This window comes from Manihot esculenta, chromosome 3 (genome assembly GCF_001659605.2).
Source record: "Manihot esculenta cultivar AM560-2 chromosome 3, M.esculenta_v8, whole genome shotgun sequence".
Taxonomy (NCBI): domain Eukaryota; kingdom Viridiplantae; phylum Streptophyta; class Magnoliopsida; order Malpighiales; family Euphorbiaceae; genus Manihot; species Manihot esculenta.
In genome coordinates, this window is record NC_035163.2 from 2,679,887 (window position 1) to 2,707,685 (window position 27,799).

Below are 27,799 nucleotides of genomic sequence, written 5' to 3' on the forward strand. Positions count from 1 at the left end.
CCTAACCCTTTAAATTATTCCTCAAATAGAAAGCAAAATTCTAATTTCTTGTTTTTTTAAATAAAGATTTTAAACTTGGAGGGTAAGTGAACTCCAATAATTCTTTTGATTTTGTACTTGGGGATCAAAACCATCAGCCAGGCCATTTCTTGCATTTCTGTAATGGTGTTTGTCAGGAGAAATTTCATTAAACACCAGGTTCAGTAAACTGTGCAAAAGCCTGCTTTGTCAAAGACGAACTAACTTCTGTTTCGCTTTTCACATGAACATAGAAAAAAAAAAGGGAAAAAAGTTAACTTCAGTTTCAGTGAAAGGAACTTGTGCTTCCAAAAACTCTTCTGGGTTTGTTGCTTGATCCAAAGTTGTCTCCATTGTTTTCTCCATGTAAAAAAAAAAAGTACCCAGTTGAGAAATTGCCTTGATTTGCAAGAGCCTCTTCTACTTTTACCACTTGTAGCTTTTTATCAGGTCATTTTGAAAAAAGCATCTTGGTTTCCGTGCAGCCACTTGATAATGCAGTCCTTTTCGTGCTCAGTAATTTGTTTGATGAGAAATTTTGATGTTTTGGTTGTTTGTTAAGTTGAATTTGGGGGGGGATTACTGGTTAGATTTCTTAGTTGATGATATGAATGGGAAGGGTGCTTCAGATATGGCGGTCGGAAAAGTGGTGGTGGTTGCTGTTAAGGCATCAAAAGAGATACCGAGGAGAGCTTTGATCTGGGCTTTGACCCATGTGGTTCAACCTGGGGATTTCATCAAGCTACTGGTGGTCATCCCTGCTCATTCCTCAAGTAAATATTTAATCAGTTGTTCTTTTCTTCTTCTTCTTCTTCTTCATATTGGGATGTTGACTTTATCAGTTTAAAATTTGATTGGTTAAAGTTAATATGCCATTGATTGTCAGGGCTCTTAATTTCATTTGAATTTCAGGGCTTAATGCTTTTCTTATACTTGGATTTCTTGGCTTGAATTTGATGACTACATGTGAGGTTCAAGGCTTTAAAATCAATTTGGTTTACACTTCACAAAATTATACTGGTATTAAATTTTCACTCTATGGCCCCATCATTTATTGCACAGATTCCTTCTTCAACCTAAGAAACAAGAACACAATTTATCTCCAGATGAAGAAACAAGAACACAATTTATCTCCAGATGTACTAAATTCCAAAGAATTTTTAATCCCTAGCTTTAGGAATTGCTGATATCAATTCTCATAACAGCAAATTCCATATTCAGTGTAAATGCTTGCTTTCTTTTTAAGGTTAGCATGTGAACATCTTAAGCAAATGTAAATAATTTTGGCAAACCTGCAAAGTGCAGTATAGGTCACAAACAATTGGCAAAGTTACTGATCTTAGCACTGTATTGAAACATTGAAGGCCCTGGTGTTTATTTTTTTCCCCTTTCCACCAGTCCAGTTATATTGACTTCAAGAAGGTTGATGATGATAATGATATTTTGATAATGATGAGTTAAGTAGATGAAATGCTTTTTCAGGTAAAAGGGTTTGGGGTTTTTCAAGATTCACCAGTGATTGCACTAGCGGGAAGTCAATGTCCGGAACCAGGTTAGATCAGAGGGATGATATTTCAGATTCATGCTCTGAAATGTTGCGTCAAATCCATGATGCATATGACCCTGAGAAGGTCCGGCCATCCGGGATATCTTTGTTTTCAAATGTTTAGGTCTCTCATTCTCTCTTCTGTTGAGTCTTTTACACCTTCTTATTCTTTTGCACAGATAAAAATTAGGGTGAAAGTTGTTGCTGGTTCATCATGTGGAGCGGTGGCTGCTGAAGCCAAGAAGGCTCAATCAAACTGGGTTATATTGGATAAGTACTAGAATCAACTACATCTTGTCTACTATTGTCTTGCATTTTAGGATTCTGGAGGATTGCTATTATATTTATTCAACTAAAATTTATATTCTTGTTTCTTGACAGAAATCTGAAACAAGAGAAGAAATACTGCATGCAGGAATTACAATGTAATGTTGTGTTGATGAGACGGTCTCAGCCAAAGGTTCTTCGTTTGAATTTGACTGGATCCCCAGTGATGCAAACAGAAGTATGTTGGCCATTTCCATTTGAGACAGAAGCATCTTCAAAGGACTTTGAGAGCAAGCATCACCAGGTAGATATGTTAAGGGGGCCGTTTGTAACTCCTGCAAGTAGTCCAGATCATGAATCATCACTGACTGCAACAGATGTTGGGACATCATCAATATCAAGCTCAGATCAAGGGACTTCACCATTTTTTCTATCCGGAATTTATGGGAGCCAGAAGAAAGAGCATTTAGTTTTCAATGAAGAAAATGAAAGTCTTTATGAATCTGAATCTGATTCAGATAGTGACAAGCAGGCACCTTCTTCCACCAGATTATATTTCCAACCATGGTTGGATGATAATCTGAATTCCAGTGGCGAACTTGCAAAAAGTATGCTAGATGGTTTCCAAAGATCAAAGGATGCATCTCAAATGTTCACATACAAAAGCTTGCTGGAGTATTTATCCAAATTAGACAGGAAACCTGATATTGGAGTCCTGAACTATAGAATAGATCTAAACTTAAGCAAAAGTGTTAGAGAAGCAATTTCCTTGACTACACATGTGCCTCCTGGTCCTCCTCCATTGTGTTCAGTATGCCGACGCAAGGCTCCTGCATTTGGAAACCCTCCCAAGTGGTTTACTTATGCTGAACTAGAACTTGCTACAGATGGATTTTCACGAGAAAATTTCTTAGCTGAAGGTGGATTTGGTTCTGTTCACCGAGGTGTCTTACCAGATGGCCTGGTGGTTGCTGTCAAACAACATAAATTGGCTAGTTCACAAGGTGATCTAGAGTTTTGCTCAGAAGTTGAGGTTTTGAGTTGTGCGCAACATCGTAATGTTGTGATGTTGATTGGATTCTGCGTGGAGGACGGAAGGAGATTGCTGGTTTATGAATATATTTGCAATGGATCTTTAGATTCACATCTTTTTGGTAAATTCTCCTGCAATACATGCGACATATTTATTACCTTTTTAAGAGAAGTGGAAATAATTCATTTTGAAATCCATGAAATGTACATAGATTGCATAATGCTACTTCATCTTGAAACTTCTATTCAGTTGCATGTAAAAAGTCTTTTGCAAATGAAATATAGATAGCCCCCTCTACAGCCAGGACATTTCTTCTTGCTTCCATATGCTTATATATAGCTCTTGCAAAATATTCCAAGAAAAGAACAGTTATTTCCAAATGAAATTTGTTGCCTTTTCTGTGGCCAAGGTAGTCAATTTCAGTGTTTGAAATTTGCAGGACATGCTGCAAAACCGTTGAACTGGTCTGCGCGACAAAAAATTGCTGTTGGAGCAGCTAGAGGGCTGAGATACCTTCATGAAGAATGTAGAGTAGGCTGTATCGTCCACCGCGATATGAGGCCAAACAATATCCTCATAACTCATGATTTTGAACCAATGGTATTTCTTTCTATCGCCATCTCTCTATAACCATATGGCCCATATCACAGATGTATGCCTGCCATTGATTCAGCATTATTATATGTACAATTGTCTTCTGCTGTTTCAAGTCATAGGCTCATCAAATTTCATGTTATTTTATTGTAAGAACATGTTCGATCTAACTCCTACCTTTCAATGGCAGGTTGGAGATTTTGGACTGGCAAGGTGGCAGCCAAGTGGAGACATAGGAGTTGAAACAAGAATAATTGGGACATTTGGGTAAAACTATTGGAACATTTTCTTTCCTCATTCATTGCTTTATTTGTAAACAATGATAGGCTAAATCTTGTTTTAATATAGGTATTTGGCTCCAGAATATGCTCAAAGTGGCCAGATCACAGAAAAAGCTGATGTCTATTCTTTTGGGGTGGTCTTGGTGGAGCTAGTTACCGGACGGAAAGCGATTGATGTAAAACGACCTAAGGGCCAGCAGTGCCTAACCGAATGGGTATGAGCTAAAGAACTAAAGTTTTGTGCATGTGAAAATATGATGTGACGATGATCTGTTGAACTCTTATTTTAAGTGGTAGAATAAATTTCTTTCTGATTAATCTTGTCTCTGTATCATTGCTTATGTCATGAGATTTGGAGCAGGTGCGTCCGCTCCTGGAAAAGCATTCCATTCAGGAACTAATTGACCCGCGCTTAATGAACTGCTATTTGGAACAAGAGGTGCATAACATGCTGCAATGTGCCTCATCGTGCATTCGCCGGGATCCTCATTCAAGGCCTCGGATGTCTCAGGTGAGAGAATTATCCAAATTTCTGAAATTTCAGACACTAAATCACATTATTAAAAAAAAATGATTGGTTAAAATTGAAAAACTATGTAAAGGTTTAGCTAGAAATGATAGTTTACCCTTTTAAATATATTATATTTCCCAATGTTCATAGCACAAGGTTACTAATTCATTATTAGCTGATACCTATGTTGTCTCGTAAAGGTTCTTCGGATGTTGGAAGGTGACATGGTCATGAATTCAAGCAATCACTGAGCCATCAGTGGAAGCAGGCTGCGCAAGAACAGCAGCAGCAGCGACAGCGAAAGGGAAAGGGAAGAGGCCTTGCAGCGATCCAATTTAGATAAAGCGCACGAGTTAGCTTAATTGTAGTGAAAGGAAAGAAGAGTTTTTGTTAGGAGGATTTTTTAAAACTAGTTTTACATGGTAGTCAGTACTTGAGTTAGCTTGTGAGAATAGATTCTTGGATGTATAGCTGTAAGTTGTAAATGATGAATGTGAAGATTGTCAAGCTTGTGTTATTTAATTTAAGATTGAATTAATTCATTGCTCTCTGTTTAATGTCCAAAGCAGGTTCTTGATTCTTGAATCTCTAAATTTTCGGGTTCTTGAAATCTTCAATCTTGGTTTCTGAATATGACTATTGCCTTGTTAAATGAAAGCAAAGATGGGCTTAATTAGAGTTGGTTCATTAATTAGTCTCTTAATTATAAAAAATATATTAAATTTTATTAATTTTTTAATATATTGGAATAAGTATTTAATTTTATTAATAAATTATAACCGATTAAATAATTTTTTTTTTAAATTAAAAGAAAAGGATACAAAAATAAATCCGCCAACAAAAATGGGCGTGAATGTGAAATGCGATTAATTTGTGTAAATAGAGCAAAATGAGAAAAAGTTAGATACGCAGGCAACGCGAGCTGCACCTTCAAATTCAAGTAGAAGGACACTCGTGTAGTGATTCCGACTTCCGCCATGAATTCTCTGCTTAAAATCCGCAGGCCTATTGGCTCGTTCTATCTGCAGCGATTCTCCTCTCTACTTACATGTATCTTCTTCTTCTTCTTCTTCTTCTTCTTCTTCTTCTTCTTCTGTATCAATCATATTTCTCTTTCCATTGCTTCCCAGAAGAAGAACACAGTTTCATCTATGCAAGTATCTGTTCTTGTTTACAGATGCCTCGAACGAGAAGAGACACGAAGCTTCATCCCTGGAGAATCCTAACTTCATTCACTCCTCAGCTATCGTTCACCCAAACGCCCTGATTGGCCAGGTTCACACTCTCTCTCTGTTTTACTTAATTAAACTCGTTTCTTTGCTGATTTCTTCATTCTCTTGTAAAGGGTGTTTCGATTGGTCCTTTCTGCACCGTTGGATCGTCTGCTAGGCTTGGAAATGGTTGTCAATTGTATCCTGGAAGCCATATTTTTGGAAATACAGAGTTAGGGGAGCGCTGTGTTTTGATGACGTGAGTCAGCTAATTGAATGCTTTTGTTATATTGATGGAATTTAGTTATTCAGGAGTTTAAAGTTAAAATTATAATAATAATGAGAAAAGAAATGTGTCAGGCAGTGGCGCTGTGGTTGGTGATGATCTTCCAGGACTTACAGTTTTAGGAAATAATAACATAATTGGTCATCATGCTGTGGTTGGTGTTAAATGCCAAGATATGAAATACAAGGTTTGTTTTTCTGCTAATTGTACGTATTAACTAATTTAAGTCATATTCAGTTAGCTATATCTGGTTTTTGAAGCATGTTTCGTGTCATTTAGGGTATTTGAACTTTATTACAAGGCAGGAAACCTGTGAATCTGCTGCTTTTATTTCTACTTCATTATTACCTGGCATTTCTCATATTAGTTGAAGAGTAAAAATTTCCAGATGACATATGTTACGGTTCTTTTGAATATTTTTGTTTGCTAAGCTAGCAAATTGCCCTATTGCAACTGTGATACGTGTGCTTGCTTGTTCTGAATATTTATAGATCCACAGCAAATGGCAATATTGCCTGTTTCAGTTACCTGTGGGTTCAATGCTATAAATCTCTTAATATTGAACCCTGCTTAATCATTGATTATATGCTAACCTGAGATTCATAATATCTTTTTTTTTTTTTTTCTAATTTTATGGATCGCATCTGCTGATGTTGCTGTTATAACATTCTTACTGAAGCATGGTGCATCTGCTGATGTTGCTGTTATAACATTCTTGCTGAAGCATGGCATTGGATACATATAGCCAATTCTTTTACCTTGTTTTTCTATTGCTTCTTTCCGATTTCTGGTCCTTGATTTTTGTTCACCATTAAGTTATTATTCTGTATGGTCAATGGTATGTTGAAACAGATGAGGCAAAGAAACAAAAGGAACTTAATTAAGAATTAAGTTAATTTGCTCTCAATATCTCACTTTAATAGTAGAGGAAATACGCTCAAAATGGATGATATATTCGACTAAAGGAACTGCCTATTTATAGGCTACAATTCAACAAACTTATGCATGTTTCTTCACTTTCTATGCAGTAGCCCACTAACCCATAATATCCTATCAGCTAAGATAATTGCTAAGAAATAGGAAATAAACAAAAGACTTGGTAAAACAAATAAATATCTTAACTAAACGTTGAATTCTTGGTCAAGTTTAAATCAATGAGCTGGTGTTGACTTGTTCAATTCTCCTCCTCAACATCAACTTGCACTGCGTTCGCCATGCCCAGTTGACGACAAAAAACTTCAAACTTATTGCTGCTCAAGCCTTTTGTGAATATATCAGCGATTTGATCACCTGTTTTGATTTGCCTTAACTCCACTTTTTCTTCAAGAACTTTTTCCCTAATGAAATGATATTGTACCTCCACATGCTTAGTTCTTGCATGAAGCATGTCGCTGACTGATTGTCACAATTCAACAGGATTGCACACTCTGTTGACTAATGCAAGTCCTTCAGCAACTGTGTAAGCCAAGTGCTTTCTTGAGCTACCATAGCTGCCGCACGGTATTCTGCTTCTGATGTTGACAAATAAACAGTTGGTTGCCTCTTACTGCACCAAGAAATTGCTCCAGACCCAAGCATAAACACATATCTAGTAGTAGAACGCCGAGTGTCATGGTCACCTGCATAGTCAGCATTACAATAGCCAACTAACTTGCATTCATCACCTTTCTTGTACATAACTCTGTACCCGAGTGTACCCTTGATATATCTCAAAATCCTTTGAACTGCTTCTAAATGAGGTTTCTTAGGATTTTGCATAAATCGACTCATCACACCAATTGCATAAGAAATATCGGGTCTTGTTAGAGTTAAGTAGACTAGAGTACCCACCAATTTTCGGTACATCATTGCATCTTCCAATTCTTTTCCTTCATAAGCACACATCTTGGTGTTTGGCTCCATCGGGTGTCGATATCGGTTTACAGTTGAACATTCCAAACTTCTTCAACACACCTCTAGAATACTTTTGCTGGTGGAGTAAGATTCCATCTTCACTATGGTCAACCTCCAAACCAAGAAAGTGATTAAGTTGTCCAAGCTTTTTCATTAGAAACTGAATTGACAAATTCTCCTTTTTTCGTTGAATTTCTTCATCATAATTTCCTGTGAGAATCAGATCATCCACATATACTAGTACAATTGCTAGTTTGCCTCAAACAAGTTTAACAAATAAACTAGAGTCTGCCGATGCAACCGAATAACCACTATGGGTAAGAAATTCAGCAATCTTACCATACCAAGCCCTTGGCGCTTGCTTTAATCCATAAAGCGCCTTTCGAAACTTACAAACATGCTCCGGATATTCACGAATTTGAAAGCCCATCAGTTGACACATGTAGATCTCCCGATCTAATTCTCCATGCAAAAATGTATTCTTTACATCCATCTGCCATAGGTTTCAATCCTTGCTAGTTGCAAGTGCAAGTAGGACTCGAACAGTTGTAAGCTTTGCTACTGGACTAAATGTTTCATTGCAGTCTAGTCCGTACTGCTGAGAGAACTCCTGAGCTACTAGACGAGCTTTGTATCTCTCGATTGATCCATCTGTATGACGCTTTATCTTATAAACCCATTTGCAAGAACTAGGCTTAACATCTCTTGGCTTTGGCACGAGCTCCCAAGTTTGATTTCACTTTAACACTGCAATTTCTTCCTCCATAGCTTGAATTCACTTTGTATTTTGAGATGCTTCCTCATATGTCTCTGACTCCTTCTTTTCTGCTTCTTCTATAATGGCGGCATTGGCATACTTGGGATTTGGCTTTCCGATTCTTGTTGACCATTTGAGCGGAGTTGGTGTTTGCACTCCAAGAGACTCATCTTCTTCACTTGGTTGTTGATACACACCAGTTTGCCAAGGATTTTGAGCCACATCTTGAGTTATATCTTCCTCAGCATTTCCTTCATCTACTGCACCTTCAGGTTCATCTATACTCAGGTGGATTTGAGAAAATTCCATTGCCTCTTTAAAAACATCCGAGTCTAGTAATGCTTCTTTATCTGAGGACCACCACGCAAAGGCTTCATCAAACACCACATTCCGAGATGTGTAGTACTTCCTGTTTACTGGATCACAGCACTGCCAACCTTTCCTTTGACTGTCATATCCTACAAAGATACACCTAACAACCTTCTTGTCCATCTTGCTACGTAAATGATCAGGTACAAATACATAGCATGCACAGCTAAAAACTCTAAAATAACTTACAGTAGGCTTTGTACTCCATAACTTCTCAAAGGGTGAAAGAAAGTTTAAAGCCTATTGATAACGAATGCAGCCGTCCTCATAGCTTCTGTCCAAAATCGTCCAGGAACATTTTTAGTGTGAATCATGCTTCGACAAACTTCGGCCAGGTGTGTATTCTTCCTTTTTGCCACGCCATTTTGTTGTGGTGTGCTAGGATATGTGAATTGATGGCATATCTTGCACTTTTGAAGGAAATCTGAAAATTCATCTGACATGTACTCTCCTCCATTATCGGTGCGTAGACAAAGAACCTTTCCATCAACCTTTGCTTTTGCTTCATTCTTAAACTGTCTAAACTTTGAAATAGTCTCATATTTTTCCTTCATAAAGTAAACCCATGCATACCTTGAGAAGTCATCAATAAAGGTCACCATGTACCGCATACCACCAATAGAAGCTTGCTTAACTGGCCCAAACACATCAGAGTGAATCAACTCTAATGGTTCCTTTGCTTTAAATGTAGACTCCTCAAATGGCAATTGATGTGCTTTTCTATATTGACAGCCTACACACACAGTGTCAGTTCTCACTTCAATTTGAGGAATTCCCTTCAACATTGACTTCTTCATCATCACATCTAGCTTGGAATAGGTAACGTGACTTAGCTGCATATGCCATAAATCAGCAGTTTCGTTCCTTCTTGTCTTGTCTACATCTGCAGTTAATGTTGATAGCACATAAACTGACTCTATTTTCTGTCCCTTCATTACTGGCTCTTCTATGATCTCAAGATCACGATATACCTTCACATCTCGTGGGCCAAACAATACAAAAAGGCCAGAAGATGTTAATTGTGCTCCTGAGAGAAGGTTCTTCTTCATACCTGGGACATAATAGACATTTTGAAGTGGAATCTCATCATCACTGGAATGGGGAGAGACAATTGTACTACCAATGTGAGCTATTGGTAACTTCAAGTTGTCTGCTATCACCACCACATGGCTTCCCCACTGACAAATTTTGCAGCTTTCTCACATCACGTGTCATGTGATTGGAGCACCCTGAGTCAACAATCCAATCTTTTTCATAATCAATTTGATTGGATGTTATAGCTGTAAAAGCCACGTCCTCTTCTTTAAAAAATGCTTCAGCATCCCACTCATCCTCGACCTTGAATGTAGCAGCATTACTCTCCACGACCCTACTCTTCAACTTACAATCTCTTGCCATATGCCCCTTCTTCTTGCAATTAAAGCACTGCCCTTCAAACTTACAATATCTCACCATATGTCCCTTCTTCTTGCAATTAAAGCATGCCCTTCAAACTTTTTGCCATGACTTCTATTTTTTAAGCCTCCCCCTAAGCGCTTCCTTCGGTTTGATGACCTCCTATCTCGTCCTCATTCTTTTAAATCCACCAGCACCATGCTGCTTGGAATTCCATCTACCTTTATTCGCATAAAGTGCTTCCTCTTGACCCTTTGGTGAAGCTCCTCCCATTTGCTTATCTAAGGCTTCTTGACCTGCTAACAAATTCTCAAATTCTATAGGCAATGGTTGAGTTTGCCATCCTTGTACAGCAACAACAAAGCCTCTTTATTCAGGCCTTAGACCATGGATGATAATCCGCTTCATCCTTGTCTCTCCAATTGGGGCTTGTGGATCTAACTCTAAAATTTTTCGGCATAACATCTTCACTTTATGGAAATATTGTGCTACCGTCATGTCACGTTGTGCAATTGAGAGTAATTCACTCTCTAAGAGTTGAAGCCTCGTGTCATTTTTCTTCGAAAATAGCTTGGCGAATGTATCCCAAGCTTGCTTTGGGGTTTTGGCGTCTTGGATATGCTCTAACACATCCTCTTCAACTGTTGTCTTCAAAGCGAACATTGCCTTGCCAGCTTTGATCTTCCAGAAACAAATGGCACTTAATTAAGAATCAAGTTAATTTGCTCTCAATATCTCACTTTAATAGTAGAGGAAATACGCTCAAAATGGATGATATATTCGACTAAAGGAACTGCCTATTTATAGGCTACAATTTCAACCAACTTATGCACGTTTCTCCACTTTCTATGCAGTAGCCCACTAACCCATAATATCCTATCAGCTAAGATAATAGCTAAGAAATAGGAAACAAACAAAAGACTTGGTTAAACGAATAAATATCTTAACTAAACGTTGAATTCTTGGTCAAGTTTAAATCAATGAGCTGGTGTTGACTTGTTCAATATGGTATGAAAGATTTGTCATCATGCACAAATACATAAAAAAACATATTTTATTTCTGTTCATCTTCATAGATATATAGATTTATTTTTCATCATCATATATTATGCATTTGCTTAATCGGCATGCAGTTGTTCATTTGCAGCAGCCTTTTGCAGTGATTTAGAATTTAACCATATGTAAGGCTGTTTTCAAAATTAAATAGAATCTTTTATTTTGTTTATCCTTGCATTTAGCCAGGGGATGAATGTTTTCTTGACATTGGTGACAACAACGAAATCAGAGAGCATGCTTCAATTCACCGATCTTCCAAACCAAGTGATAGAACGGTATGGCTATTGTTGCTGTTCTATTCTATATGCTATAGTCATAACTCATAATCTGTAAAGTTCACATATTTGCAGTAGTCTGACTAGCTTTATCTATGCAGATTATAGGAAATAACAACCTTATCATGGGGTCTTGTCATATTGCCCATGACTGCAAAATCGGCAACAATAACATATTTGCTAATAATACCCTTCTAGCTGGTCATGTTATTGCGGAAGTGAGTCTTTATAACATCATTCCACATAGTAATGTTCCACATTCAGAGTCTAACTAGAACTTGATCGAGGTGCTTCAAATGTAGGACTATACTCACACTGCTGGTGCTATTGTTGTTCATCAATTTTGCCATATTGGTTCATTTTCTTTCATCGGCGGCGGATCTGTGGTATGATCTTTTCTTATTTTCTGATTTTGATTTCTTATTTGCCATTCTAATCTCACGTATCAAGGAACCCCACATGGATGTTGGTGTGCAATGTGGAAATCTAATGATTGATGTTGATACATATTGGTGTGTCCAGTTGGGCAAAAATGAAGGACAGAAAAATCCTTGTGGCATAATTTTTTTCTTTTGCTGGATGTGTTGGAAATTAGTATGTGAAAACAAATAAAAAAAGAAGAAAAACTTTCCTCTCTGAAAATTGTGCTGGTTATGGCTGAAGGTTTCACAAGATGTACCTAAATATGCAATGGTGGCTGGAGAAAGAGCTGAGCTTCGTGGTCTGAATTTGGAGGGTCTTCGGCGGCATGGATTCACAGCCACAGAGGTTGGTAGCTACTTTCTTTCTGATGGCAATATAAGGTAGCAAAGCTTACCACCATTGTTTTCAAATATACACTAAAAATGTCAGAAGGAAGATAATTGTGATGATTATTCACTAGTTTTATATACAAAATATTGTTAGCCAGTCTCTTTTAAGTTGCATATCACATTTTAGCTGCTGCCGCATTTCTTTTGCACAAATGGATTTAGGGCGAGACATGAGAGCCAGATTTGATATTCTACTAGTTGTATGGCAGCTAGGGGTTCCATGGTCTTGGTTGGAGCAAGTGAATGATTTATGTGAGAAGCCTCCTTTTGGTGGGATGAAATACATGCTTAATCCGCTATTATATACAATTCTAATAGTAGTTTCATGCTAACTATTATATACAATTCTAATTTGTCGTAATCCACCGATGTGGACGTCTCCTGCATCCAAGCAGGCAGGTGAATTTCACACTCTCCTTTGCTAAATTTGCGACGTTCTCGTCACAACTGAATCGAATGCAATTGCTAAATCAGGATCGGATCCTTAGGTATTGTGGTTCGCTAGTATCTCGGGCGGTTCTACCTCGTCTCACACGGGTAGCTCTTTCCTCGCAGACCCACTAGTTCTGCACAATTTGTCTGACTCAGGGTGGCTCTGATACTAATTATTGTCACACCCATTCTCTAATCTGTAGAGACGGATATGACTCAAAAAACTGATAGAATTTTTTCTGAATATGTATATATAAATACGTATAACCTGCTACAATTTTAAAATATTAAAACATAGAAGAGAGGACGGATGACTGGTCTAGTCAATTCATAATATATTTACTCCAAACAAAATACATCCAGCACTTGAATATATAATTTATATATTATCTTCCAAAATTATAAAAAATTACAAAGGACTTAGGATTGACCCGACCTCCACTAGACTCTGAGCGGACGAAGTGAAAGGACAAAACTAGAAGATATAGACTGCTAGGAGTGAATCACCAAAAAGAATATGTAATATTAAAAGTGTAAGGGGTGAGTACAATCTACTCAATGAGCAGATAAATAAATAACAAATGGGAAAAGATAAAGTTTAAGTACTTAATAATACTAAATATTTAGCTAAAATAAGTCAGCTGAATAAATACAATTTAATTCAATTTATATAAATTAAGCTGAATACAAATTGCTAAGATATCACTGTTGGATAATGAATCCAAAAATTATAAATGTGATAAATAAAATTTGCATACACTCATAACATGCTCCTTGTGGATAATGTTGGCATCTCAGTTGTGATAAAATAAAATAACGACAGTCTGAGAGCAATGCTGGCATCTTAGGCTCTATGATGACAATATTGGCCTAAGAGCTAATAAAATACCGGTCATACACATGTGCAGAGCTATCCCCAAAGGGTGACCACTTGACATACGCCTCAAAGGCTGTCTGTACGCTGTTCCAAAGACAGTATAAATATATACTAAGCTGAAAATAAATTACCTGTCATCAAGGTGTTATCTGTTCGGAGCATATACAGAGTGTAATCGGCTATTTATTCGGCTGTGCTTTAAATTCAATTTTCATTCATTCAACAAATACGAATTCATTTTATCCATTCCCAATTTTAAATAAATAAAATAGCATATACATATATAAATATATTTAAGAAAAGTATCAATGTTATATATTTATCCACTCACCTGTACCGAGGACAAAATAGGTTTAGATTGCAGGAACGCTCCTATTATCTAAACTGGGAGTTGGGTCCTCCCCTAGAATTAAGAAGAAAAAATAATATATCAAGTGATAAACAAATATTCTAGGATGAAAATATAAAACGTAAAATGCAAATTTTAAATATATATATATTTTTAAGAAAAATTCGGCAATATTCCAGTATAACTAGACCTCTCAAAATTACACAAACTCAACAAAAATACACAATAAACTATAAATATTATTTGGGTCAACCTATGAAAATTATCAATCCAAAAAAAAATAGAATCTCATTTGAGTCTAACTAAAATTTATTCCCTTTTAATTTCCAAATCACAAAAATCGCTATTTAATGGTAGAGAAAATAAATTATATCGTAATAATTTGAATAAAAGGGATAAAACTCATCTATCCAAATATTGGAGCCTCTGAAAAAAATTATTGAATTTATGGTCAGGATATTAGTTTAAATAAGGATCTAGCTGAGAATTTCGGAAGTTTATGGATTGATTGGGTTGGGGAGGAGATTTGGATTAAAAAGGAATTTTTTTTTTTAAAATGACAAAGCTTCTCTGTTTCTTCCTGAAAAGAAGAGGTGAGGAAGAAAATGTGAGTGCTCTAGTTTTGGGACCCTTCCCGAAACTAGAGCTTTTAATTTTTTATTATTATTTATTTATTTTTATTTTTATTTTAATAATAATTAATTAATTTTTTTATATATAATTAATTTTATTTTTAATTAATTTTTTTAAATGAGCTGGATATGATAAGAGTTCAAAAGTTATTTGGGTCAGTTTGGGCTGAACTGTTTCAATTGGTATCAAGAGTATAGGTTTGTAGATTCTGTAGACTTTTCTCGAGTTAGTATTCTTAATTATATTCTGATAATTCTTTTCATATTTTCGTTTGTAGGACAATGCCGTCCAGAGTAGGTAATAGAAGTCGAGGCCGTGGTATTCGTACAACTAGATTAGCTGATATTGGTAATATTTGTTGTATTTCACAATAGAGATTACAATCTATTTATACATGAGAGAGGGTATCTAAATAGGAAGGAAAATCAAGTCTATGATTATACAATCCCTAGGATTAAGCAACTGACCCATCTATCAATATTTACTTCCTATATTAACATATTTACTTTCTATAACTTATAACACTCCCCCTCAAGTTGGATCATAAATGTTAATCATGCCCAACTTGTTACATATATAATCAACTCGAGTCCCATTTAGAGCTTTAGTGAAAATATCTCCTAATTGTTCTCCAGTTCGGATATGTTCTGTTGATATTATCTTTTGTTGAACCTTTTCACGAACAAAATGACAATCAATCTCGATGTGTTTGGTCCTCTCGTGAAATACTGGATTGGAGGCAATGTGGATAGCTGCTTGATTATCACACCACAACTTAGCAGGCACCGAATTTGAAAACCTAACTTCTTCCAACAGTTGACGTACCCACAAGATTTCACAAACGGCTTGTGCCATGGCTCGATATTCAGATTCAGCACTAGAACGGGAGACCACATTTTGCTTCTTACTTTTCCATGAGACCAAGTTACCTCCCACAAAAACACAATACCCAGTAGTTGACCTCCTATCAACTTTCGAGCCTGCCCAATCAGCATCAGAAAAGCATTCAATATTTGAGTGCCCATGGTTACCATAGAATAGGCCTCGCCCTGGGGCCTCTTTAAGGTAACAAAGAATCTGTCCCAGAGCATCCCACTGGGCAACAGTAGGAGAGGACATAAACTGACTTACCACACTCACTGAATATGCAATATCAGGACGAGTCACAGTCAAATAATTCAGCTTACCAACTAATCTTCTGTACCTTCCAGGATCTGCAAATGGCTCACTGTCTTCTGTGGTAAGTTGAAGGTTAGGGGTCATTGGGGTACTACACGGCTTAACACCCAATTTTCCTGTTTCTGCCAACAAATCAAGAACATATTTTCTTTGAGATAAGAAGATGCCTTTCTTACACCGCATAACTTCAATTCCCAAGAAATATTTCAAGGAACCCAAATCCTTTGTATGAAACTGTGTTTTAAGAAATTCTTTTAGGGATGTGATGCCAGCAATGTCACTTCCTGTAATAACGATATCATCCACATATACTACAAGCAGAATTACTCCACTATCAGAATTTCTATAAAACACTGAGTGATCACACTTACTCATCTTCATTCCAAACTGTTGGACCACCTCACTAAACCTGCCAAACCATGCTCGAGGACTCTGTTTCAAGCCATAAAGGGATTTTCGAAGTCTACAAACCTTACCTGACTCCCCCTGAGCAACAAAACCAGGTGGTTGCTCAATATAAACCTCCTCCTGAAGATCACCATGAAGAAAAGCATTTTTAATATCCAGTTGATGCAAGGGCCAATCATGAGTAGCCGCCAAGGAAATAAACAATCGGACAGATGCGAGCTTGGCAACTGGAGAGAATGTATCAGAATAGTCAACTCCATAAGTTTGTGCATAACCTTTGGCCACTAAACGGGCCTTGAGGCGAGCAATAGATCCATCAGGGTTTACTTTTACTGCAAACACCCATTTGCACCCAATAGCCCGCTTTCCTGGGGGCAAGGACATCAACTCCCAAGTACCATTAGTGTCAAGGGCCATCATTTCCTCTTCCATTGCAGCACGCCAACCAGGATGGGACAAAGCCTCAATAACAGTTTTGGGAATTGAAATAGAATCTAAAGCAGTGACAAAACAACGAGAAGAGGAGGATAATTGATCATAAGAGACACAAGATGAAATAGGATAAGTGCAAGTACGTTTACCTTTGCGAAGAGCAATGGGCAAATCCAAATCAGACGGTGAAGGATCAGTGGGAGCAGGATCTGTCGACGAAGAAGCAGGTAGCGGAACGGAGTCAGAGTCCTCTAAGCGTCTGGAATACACATGAAAGATGGGAGGGCGACCTGGCACATGAGCGAAAGGTGTAGGAGTAGTCTGAGGAGACAAAGAGCGAACAGTGTATAACAAGAGGTCATCTTCCTCCCCCTCGGTGTTATAAACAGATGATGGCGGAAAAAATGGAGTGGACTCAAAGAATGTTACATCCGCAGACACAAGATACCGATTCAGATCAGGAGAAAAACAACGATACCCTTTCTGACGTCGAGAGTAGCCAAGGAAGACACATTTGAGTGATTTAGGATCCAATTTAGTAACCTGTGGACGAACATCACGAACAAAACATGTACAACCAAACATACGTGGCTCAATAGGAAACAAAGATTTAGTGGAAAACAAAATGTTATAAGGGATATCACCATGAAGGATGGAGGAAGGCATGCGATTGATCAAAAAACAAGCAGTGGATACAGCATCAGCCCAAAAACATTTAGGTACCTTCATTTGGAATAAGAGAGCTCTGGCTACTTCAAGAAGATGTCGATTTTTTCTTTCAGCAACTCCATTTTGTGAAGGAGTGGCAACACAAGATGACTGATGAAGAATCCCTTTTTGTAACAAATAAGATTGAAATTCCCCAGAGAGATACTCTTTAGCATTATCACTTTGCAATATACGGATGGAAGTATTGAATTGGGTTTGGATTTCAGCATAAAATGCACAAAAAACAGAAAATAATTCTGAACGACTCTTCATTAAAAATAACCAAGTAGTACGAGAGAAATCATCAACAAAAGTAACAAAATACTTAAAGCCAGACTTAGACACAACAGGACAAGGACCCCAAACATCTGAATGTACTAACTCAAAGGGGGACGAAGCCCGTTTATTGACTCGAGGCAGTGTAGGTAAACGATGATGTTTGGCAAATTGACAAGACTCACAATCTAGAGTAGACAAAGAATGAAACTGTGGATATAACTTCTTTAAAACTGAGAGAGAAGGATGCCCCAAACGACAATGAACATCAAAAGGTGTTAAACGCGTGGAGCATACCAGAGATCGAGGAGATCGATGTAGTTGTTGATCCAAGACGTAACGACCCTCTGACTCACTCCCTCTACCAATAATCTGCTTCGTCGAAAGATCCTGAAAAACACAGTGATCAGGAAAGAATGAGACACAACAATTCAATGCACGAGTGAGTTTACTAACGGAAAGCAAATTAAATGCGAACTTAGGGAGACATAACACAGAGGATACAGAAAGAGAAGGGGTTAAGTTGACATGACCAGAACCAATGACAGAAGATTTAGTGCCATCAGCAAGAGTAACATAAGAAGGCGATGTACGAGACTCAAGATTGGACAAAAGGGTAGAATTACCTGACATATGATCGGTAGCACCAGAATCAATAACCCATTTTGAGGATGAAGACACAAGACATGTAGTAGAGTTACCTGACTCGGCAATTGCAGTGATAGAGGAGGAATTAGAGGATTTTAGAGATGCCTGGTATTGGACGAATTGTGCATACTCATCTGCAGATATCAAAATTCCTTGATTGGAAGATCCATTCAATTTGTGTTCCGTGATTTTAGTCATCATAGGAATCACATCAGTTACGGTGGTGGTTTTCACTTCAACCATGACAACAAACCCAAAACGACAGCAACAAAAGAAACTCAGAATCAGAAAACAGTACCCGGCGTGAACAGTACAGATGAACAGTACCACGTGAACAGTACTTGTGAACAGTGTCGATGAACAGTACTCGTGAACAGTACCCGTGAACAGTACCGATAAAAACACCTCCCCCAAAATCCGAACGGCAAATAAACCTCAGATCTGACAAGGGAATGATGTGGTGACTCCAGCGATGGTGAGATCCAAATATTACCCGTTATGGGTAACCCAAATAAACAGAGCCCTAAGTCTCCAAAAAAAAATTTTTTTTTTTTTTTCTTAAAAAAAACTTTGACTGGAGAGAAAAATTAAATCTCTACGAGAAAGGTTTTGATACCATGTAGAAGGATAATATTTGTTGTATTTCACAATAGAGATTACAATCTATTTATACATGAGAGAGGGTATCTAAATAGGAAGGAAAATCAAGTCTATGATTATACAATCCCTAGGATTAAGCAACTGACCCATCTATCAATATTTACTTCCTATATTAACATATTTACTTTCTATAACTTATAACAGACCTTATAGGGATCCTACAGTTATACCTCCACCTTTAGAAGGGGTGGCAGATCATGTTTTTCCTGAGAGCGGAGAAGGGCATGGAGATTCTGTTTCTCATGGTGTTGAATCAGGGGCATATCCGACTGCACCACCGCCTCCCTCGACACCTGCAATTGCACCTCCTGTCGCACCTGCAGCTCCACCTCTTGTTCCACCTGTAGCACTAGCCATTCCTTTTCAGATAAATGCAAACCTGGGTGCTTTTGTGGTACAAGTAGTTACAGCAGTTGTTACAGCTAAACCTAGAGATCTGTGGGAGATAATGGATCGTGCTGGACGTTTGGGGCTTATGATTTTGAGGGTTCTTCTAATGCTGATATTGCAAATAAATGGTTAAAGAAAGTGATAAAAGTGTTTGAATTAATGAAGCTGATTGATCCAGATAAGGTAGATAATGTACATGGATTGCTTTAGGGTATGACTGATGGTTGGTTTGATGGCATACGTCGCAGACATGGAGTTAGATTGACTTGGGATCAATTTATATATGAATTTCGCCAGGAGTATTTGTTAGAAAGTTACAGGAAGGGAAAACAGGATGTCTTTTTCAGGTTGTTTCAAGGAAGCCTCTCAATAAGAGAGTATATTGACAAGTTTAAAGACCTCTATTGCTTTGTTTCAGACATATTGCCTTCTAAGGAAGCTAAGTGTGACAGATTCAGACAGGGTCTACATGTCAATATTAGATCATCTATGACCTGGTTCAGAGGTAATAATTTTAGAGAGTTGGTGGAAGCAACCTTGAATGTTGAGAAAGTTAAGCAAGAAGAGAAAGAGTATGAGCAGAAGATGAGTAGAAAGCATATGCAGGGTTCACAGGGGTTCAGAGAGAGACCAGCTAAGAGAGGGAACAATTCATTTTAGTCCAAAACTGAATACAGTGGTAGTGGTAGAGGTTCTTTTGTCAATACAAAGCAGCAAGTTACTCGACCACAGTTTAGTCAGAGTTCAGTAGCACAACTGGTGTGTAGTTCCTTTGGGGCACAGAAACAAGGGTAAGGATATAATTTTGGGTTTGAACAAAAGAAGAGACATTTTCCTCAATGTTTCACTTATGGTAAATATCATGTTGGCGAGTGCAGAAAATTCGATAAGGGTTGCTTTGAATGTGATTCTTCAGGACATTTTAAGAAAGATTGTCCATTACTGATAGCTAGAGACAGTGGTTCTTAGCAAAGATCAGTGGCGCCTCAGAATCTAAAGTACGGTATAACTCTTCTGTCTGTCTTGTGCTGCTTTTAATCTACTTATGATCGTCTAAATTTTATTTGTAGTGTATTGCACTAATTCTGGGCCTTCTAATTGTCTTTCCCCTACCTCATTCCAACACAATAGTGTTCTGCATTTCCTCCCATATAAAGTTTCATAAGGAGCCATGCCGATACTAGTATGATAACTATTATTATAAGAAAACTTTATTAAATGCACATACCTATCCCAATTTCTTCTAAACTCCATCACACAAGCCCTTAGCATATCCTCCAAGGTCTGAATAGTTCTTTCTGATTGACCTTCTGTTTGAGGGTGAAAGTGATAAAAGACTATTTAGACTCCGTCAGGAATTTCAACCAATATCGTTTGGCTAAGACGAAATAAGAGAAAATATAGGATAAAAGACTAAAAGTTTTATTGAAATTCCTCAAAAATTGAAAAGTTGCTTTCTAATAGCCAAGGGAGGCTATTTATAATAGAAACAAAACCCTAATGTGCAAAATTATGAAAATACCCAAAATATCCAAAAAATAATAATTAAAATACAAAAGTTAGCCCCGGTCCAAGTCTGCCGTAAAATCCAAGGCTAGTTGCTCCATGTCAGAAAAGAAGTGCTAAACTTCAAATGTCTTTGCTGTGCTGTAGGTACGCCCTATGATGGTGTCATACCATACTTTAGATTCTGAGGCGCCACTGATCTTTGCTGAGAACCACTGTCTCTAGCTATCAGTAATGGACCATCTTTCTTAAAATGTCCTGAAGAACCACATTCAAAGTAACTCTTATCGAATTTTCTGTACTCCCCAACTTGATATTTACCACAAGTGACACATTTAGGAAAATGTCTCTTCTTTTGTTCAAACCCAAAATTATATCCTTACCCTTGCCTACGTTTCTGTGCTCCAAAGGAACTACCCACTGGTTGTGCTACTGAATTCTGACTAAACTATAGTCGAGTAACTTGCTGCTCTGTATTGACAAAAGAACCACTACCACTGTATTCAATTTTGGACTGAAATGAACTGTTCCCTCTCTTAGCTGGTCTCTCTCTGAACCCCTGTGAACCCTGCATATGCTTTCTACTCATCTGCTGCTCATACTCTTTCTCTTCTTGCTTAACTTTCTCAACGTTCAAGGTTGCTTCCACCAACTCTCTAAAATTATTACCTCTGAACCAGGTCATAGATGATCTAATATTGACATGTAGACCTTGTCTGAATCTGTCACATTTAGCTTCCTTAGAAGGCAATATGTCTGAAACAAAGCAATAGAGGTCTTTAAACTTGTCAATATACTCTCTTATTGAGAGGCTTCCTTGAAACAACCTGAAAAAGACATCCTGTTTTCCCTTCCTGTAACTTTCTGACAAATACTCCTGGCGAAATTCATATACAAATTGATTCCAAGTCAATCTAACTCCATGTCGGCAACGTATGCCATCAAACCAACCATCAGTCTTACCCTGAAGCAATCCATGTACATTATCTACCTTATTTGGATCAGTTAGCTTCATTAATTCAAACTCTTTTATCACTTTCTTTAACCATTTATTTGCAATATCAGCATCAGAAGAACCCTCAAAATCATAAGCCCCCAAACGTCTAGCACGATCCACTATCTCCCACGGATCTCTAGGTTTAGTTGTAACAGCTGCTGTAACTACTTGTACCACAAAAGCACTCAGGTTTGCATTTATCTGAAAAGGAATGGCTGGTGCTACAGGTGGAACAAGAGGTGGAGCTGCAGGTGCAACTGTGGGTGTCAAGGGAGGCGGTGGTGCAGTCGGATATGCCTCTGATTCAACACCATGAGAAACAGAATCTCCATGCCCTTCTCCGCTCTCAGGAAAAACATGATCTGTCACCCCTTCTAGAGGTGGAGGTGTAATTGTAGGATCCCTATGAGGTCAACCAATATCAGCTAATCTAGCTGTACAAACACCACAGCCTCGACTTCTATTACCTATTCTAGGTGGCAATTGTCCTACAAACGAAAATACGAAAAGAATTATCATAATATAATTAAGAATACTAACTTAAGAAAAGTCTACAAAATCTATAAACCTATACTTTGATACCAATTGAAACAGTCCGGCCCAAACTGACCCAAATAACTTTTAGACCCTTATAATACTCAGCTCATTTAAAAAAAATTAATTATATATAAAAAAATTAATTATTATTAAAATAAAATTAAAAATAAATAAATAATAATAAAAAAAATTAAAAGCTCTGGTTTCGGGAAGGGTCCCGAAACCAGAGCACTCACATTTTCTTCCTCACCTCTTCTTCTCACGAAGAAACAGAGAAGCTCTGTTATTTTTTTTTAAAATAATTTTCCTTTTTAATCTAAATCTCCTCCCCCCAACCCAATCAATCCATAAACTTCTGAAATTCTCAGCCAGATCCTTATTTAAACTAATATCCTGACCTGAAATTCAATAATTTTTTCCAGAGGCTCCAATATTTGAATAGGTGAGTTTTATCCCTTTTATTCGAATTATTACGATATAATTTATTTTCTCTACCATTAAATAGTGATTTTTGTGATTTGAAAATTAAAAGGAGATAAGTTTTAGTTAGACCAAATTAATGAGATTCTATTTTTTTTGGATTGATGATTTTCATAGGTTGATCCAAATAATATTTATAGTTTATTGTGTATTTTTGTTGAGCCTGTGTAATTTTGGGAGGTCTAGTTATGCCGGAATATTGCTGAATTTTTCTTAAAAATATATATATATTTAAAATTTGCATTTTACGTTTTATATTTTCATTTTAGAATATTTGTTTATCACTTGATATATTATTTTTTTCTTCTTAATTCTAGGGGAGGATCCAGCTCCCAGTTTAGATAATAGGGGCGTTTCTGCGATCTAAACCTATTTTGTCCTCAGTACAGGTGAGTGGATAAATATATAACATTGATACTTTTTTTAAATATATTTACATATGTATATGCTATTTTATTTATTTAAAATTGGGAATAGATAAAATGAATTCGTATTTCTTAAATGAATGAAAATTGAATTTAAAGCACAGCTGAATAAATAGCCTATTACACTCTATATACTCCGAACAGATAACACCTTGATGACAGGTGATTTATTTTCAGCTTAGTATATATTTATACTGTCTTTGGGACAGCGCTTGATATACAGACAGCCTTTGGGGCGTATGTCAGGTGGTCACCCTTTGGGATAGTTCCACACATGTGTATGACCAGTATTTTATTAGCTCTTTGGCCAATATTGTCATCATAGAGCCTAAGATGCTAGCATTGCTCTCAGGCTGTCGTTATTTTATTTTATCACACCTGAGATGTCAGCATTATCCACAGGGAGCATGTTATGAGTGTATGCGAATTTTATTTATCACATTTATAATTTTTGGATTCATTATCCAGCAGTGATATCTTAGCAATTTGTATTCAGCTTAATTTATATAAATTGTATTTATTCAGCTGACTTATTTTAACTAAATATTTGGTACTATTAAATATTTAAACTTTATATTTTCCCCTTTCTTATTTATTTATCCACTCACTGAATAGATTGTACTCACCCCCTATACTTTTAATATTATAGATCCTTTTTGGTGATTCACTCCTAGCAGTCTTCATCTTCTAGTTTTGTCCTTCATCCGCTCAGAGTAGTGGAGGTCGGGCCAATTCTAAGTCCTTTGTAACTTTTTGTAATTTTGGAAGATAATAGCCTAGTGGAGGTTGGGCCAATTCTAAGTCCTTTGTAACTTTTTGTAATTTTGGAAAATATATAAATTGTATATTAAGTACTGGATGTATTTTGTTTGGTGTAAATATATTATGAATTGATTAGACCAGCAATCAGTCCTCTTTTCTATGTTTTAAAATTATAACAGGTTATACGTATTTTATATATACATATTCAGGGGAAATTTTATTAGTTTTTCGAGTTATATCTGCCTCTATAGATTAGAGAATGGGTGTGACATTAAGTTTTTGTTAGGATGTTTCATCTTGCTGAATTATTAATAACAGCATGTAGTGGTTACGAGGTTGAGTTCCACTTCCTTCTTTAAGTTCTTCTCTTCAAGTCGATTTGCAGGCTGTGGAACATCCATTTGAGAAGTTAAATCATGGTATGAAGATCTGTGCTAACATTGGCCTCTTGTTTGTTGTTTGTTGATGTATCAGCTGGCTTTTATTTTGACACTACAAATTTTTCATTCTTCTTGCTTTTCCCTTTTTTGGTCATTCTCCTCTTTACAATTCCTATATATTTAATCTCCATTATATTTATTTTGTTGTTTGAATTGACCTGCATATATTTTTGGGCAACGATCTAGCTTAGGAGTCTGAGAATGGCTTACAGAAAGATATTCATGTCTGTTGATGCCAATTCTGTGGGTATTGAAGAACGTCTTACTGAACTGGTATTACTCTTTCTCTCTCCTCTCCCCTGAAACCCCAACCGCCCCCTCCCCTCAAAAAAAAGAAATTACATGCCGTATGCACAAGTTATATATTTTGCAACTTTAATGTTCACATTTTGCAGGAGCAGGATAAAGAACTGGGTCAGGTTCCTGTTGTATGTTCAATGGTGCAGTCTCTTCGTGATTCTTTTGCAGAAAATCGACGTGGAATATGCAAGTTCAGACATTGGAGTGGCTCTTGAAAACACTCTGTTGTGAGTTTCTGCTCCTCTGCCTTCGTTGAAAAGAATTTTCGGAAAATATACTTGTGATTTTGGTCCTGCAAATAGTCAAATGATTCAGGGGCTCTTGGCTTTAGGAATGGCAATGATGTCCTCAGTGAGGACCAGCTCTAATAAGATGGGTTCAAGTGGTATCAGTATGTACTTGGGTTTGGATTGAATTTGAGTTTAGATTTGGTTTTTGACTATTGGATGCCCTGTTACTCGAACTTCTATATATATAAAAAAACATATGAAGTTTTGATATGTTATATTTAAATAAAAAAGTATTGAAAACTTCTCATAGGATTATAAAAGGTTTAAAATATAAATTATTACTCAAAATTATTAATTAAAATATTTAAGATTAATGAGTCCAAATAATATTTGCCTAGGGATAATCAGGCTTGGGATTGGTGTAAGTAATTTACAAATTTTAATTTGGTTTGCAGCTTATTCAAATATTGGGATTACTAATATTCAGGTTTGGATAAGATGATTTTCGTGGATCTCGTCTATTGTCATCCTTACTTGGCTTTCACATGGGATTTCTCCTTTTTTTGTTGGTATTTCTAATACTAATTCATAGTGCCATTCAAGCTCATTGTTATCCTATGAATGATTTTTGGTATTTGCTATTTGCAGATCTGCTGTTGTATTTGTTGTATTTTCAAGCTGGTGTATTTTGCATCTCATTGCGAGATGCTTTCCAAGTGGCTTTAGGTAGAGATCATTATTGAGACTTGAGACACTCTCAGCATTTGGGACATCCGAAAAGGATACCGGAAAAGGATTCTTACATCAATTTTGTGCAATAGAAAGGACGCAGATGTAGAATATTTGTGTGAGATGAGCAGAAGCATTGTATGTTTTGTTCAATGGAAACGCGCTTAGGTAAATTCTTCACCTTGTGAACCATCTGGTCTTTGCATTACTGCCATTTGTAATCATAATTGATATTAACTTTTGACGTATGCCCTGTTGAAGATGGATTGATTCTTCTGATCCATCTGATTATTGACCTTTTTGTTACCATGTTTCCCTTTACATTTCATCGTTACATTACGTGGTCAGACCTTATTAGATTTTGAGTTTTTCACGAAAAATCAAATTTGGGTAGGTTTGCGAGATATTTGCTTCTCTCATATCCTCATACCTACCGCAGTTCCTGTGGCCTAATCAATTTGCTAAGTTCCTATCACCAAACTTTCCTATCATTTAAGACATCACTTTATACATGACCCATGAAATCCTTCCACAGCAAGAAAGAGATCTAGTATAAATGATTTTCCTTTGCAATTTCTTTGCTTTTGGTTTTGGAAACAAATACTAATGAGTTGTACTGTCATCAGCCTCACGTATTCCATGTCACTTTGATGGCTTAGATTGAATTTTACTTCCTTGGAGAGAACCCAAGTGGTCAAAAGAAATCATAGAAATATCCATGTCCTACATGTAGAATGCTGAAAACCACCAAGCTGCAAAGTTTTGAATCCGTTAAAAGTCAACCTAAAAAAAACCTACATATACAATTGACTTCTCTTCAGTGGGCCATCCTTCTATGTTTTGAATTTTCCTTGTTTAATTAGTTGAAAATTTCATTCCACCTCTGTACAACTCAATTTCTGACGGACGACTACATTTTATATTCAATCATTGCTATGGAAGCTAGAATACTAGCTAAATACAAAGCACTTGGCTATTGTGGTGTGTGTGTGTGTGTATATATATAAGATTAATTCTGCTTTTGAGAGTCCAAGTTCCTAACATTTCTGCATTGATCATTACTCACTTAGTCACTTTCTCCTTTTGACCTTTTCTTCTTTTTAAAATTGCCCCTTTTCTTTCTTAAGAAGCAAGATGATGAATAGAATGTCAGTATTGTGGAACTGTGTATTTTTTTTTAATTGCAGGGGATGATGTATCAAAATTCACAAACTTTAACATGTGCTCTTTCACCTACTAACACCAGCAAGAATTGAAGCACCTACCCATCTGCAAATCAGCATTATTAAATGCTAATTATTATTATTATTATTATCAGCCTTGCCTTTGAGGCAAGATGAGTGATTTCTTTTTAAAAGCAAGATGCAAAGTGCCTGGACATTGGTCATTGCCAACTTCACATACATGTATGTATATAAGTTTCTCTTGCTTGCTTTCATAGCTTATCCAATTAAAGCTGATTGCATCAGCTGGAAAGTGGAGATATGGGACCCCATGAATTGGTTTCAGTAATGTCCAAAATTGTTCCTAGCACCATCTGCACTAGCCTACCTCATCAAGTTCTGCCATTTTTTAAGATTGGAAAGACTGAAACTTCCTTTTTTCTTTTTCTTTTGGCTTTAGGAGTAGGTGAAAAGTTAATGGGTTCTCCATTTACAACCCAGTTCAGTGGATGAACTGGAGATATTAGAGGGAAAATTATTCTTTAATCCCTATATTATGGTGAAACTAATTAATTAGTCCCTGTTAAAAAATTTCTCTAAATATTCCATACAATTTTGAAAATTTAATTAAAAGGCCTCTCTTATTAAGTTATAGCATTATTACCATTAGTCTGTACAGTAAAATGTGTGAGAGAAGTGCAAAACTAACATTAACAATGCTAAAACTTAATAGGAGGCACCTTTTAGTTGAATTATCAAAATTGCATAGACTATCTACTAATATAAATAATTACCGTTTAATTCTACTATACCATAAAGATTAAACAGTGATTTTTTTTTTATATTATATAAATCAAATTCGGTTAGATGAAGCAAATAATCTTTTATAACACTTTATCAATATAAATAAAAAAAAAAAGAACAAAAAAAAGAG

At 36.6% G+C, this 27,799-nt stretch overlaps 2 protein-coding genes across 22 annotated transcripts; both read left to right on the top strand.

Moving 5' to 3' along the window:
* Positions 1-4,792, top strand: LOC110610702 (inactive protein kinase SELMODRAFT_444075). The gene is made up of 9 exons (XM_021750741.2): positions 1-791; positions 1,501-1,649; positions 1,744-1,838; positions 1,946-2,985; positions 3,304-3,464; positions 3,649-3,725; positions 3,807-3,954; positions 4,101-4,250; positions 4,451-4,792. Exons 1-9 carry the CDS (start codon positions 560-562, stop codon positions 4,499-4,501), a joined length of 2,103 nt encoding a protein of 700 aa, XP_021606433.1. The 5' UTR covers positions 1-559; the 3' UTR covers positions 4,502-4,792.
* Positions 4,793-5,094: 302 nt separating this feature from the next.
* On the top strand, positions 5,095-27,772 carry LOC110610703 (probable acyl-[acyl-carrier-protein]--UDP-N-acetylglucosamine O-acyltransferase, mitochondrial). 21 transcript variants are annotated; one of them, XR_006350290.1, is made up of 12 exons: positions 5,095-5,300; positions 5,428-5,525; positions 5,596-5,720; positions 5,826-5,934; positions 11,400-11,492; positions 11,594-11,710; positions 11,795-11,878; positions 12,156-12,260; positions 24,630-24,716; positions 24,839-24,970; positions 25,429-25,542; positions 25,622-26,036. XR_006350290.1 is itself a non-coding variant. In XM_021750743.2 (12 exons), the coding sequence occupies exons 1-10, from the start codon at positions 5,228-5,230 to the stop codon at positions 24,956-24,958; spliced, it is 1,011 nt and encodes a 336-aa protein (XP_021606435.1). In that variant the 5' UTR covers positions 5,095-5,227; the 3' UTR covers positions 24,959-24,970; positions 25,429-25,460; positions 25,622-26,036. The 21 variants fall into 21 exon arrangements, 8 of the variants coding, with proteins under 8 accessions (XP_021606435.1, XP_021606436.1, XP_021606437.1 ...); XR_006350291.1 differs by having other exon boundaries at positions 25,429-25,538; XR_002487256.2 differs by having other exon boundaries at positions 25,461-25,542.
* Positions 27,773-27,799: the final 27 nt, after the last annotated feature.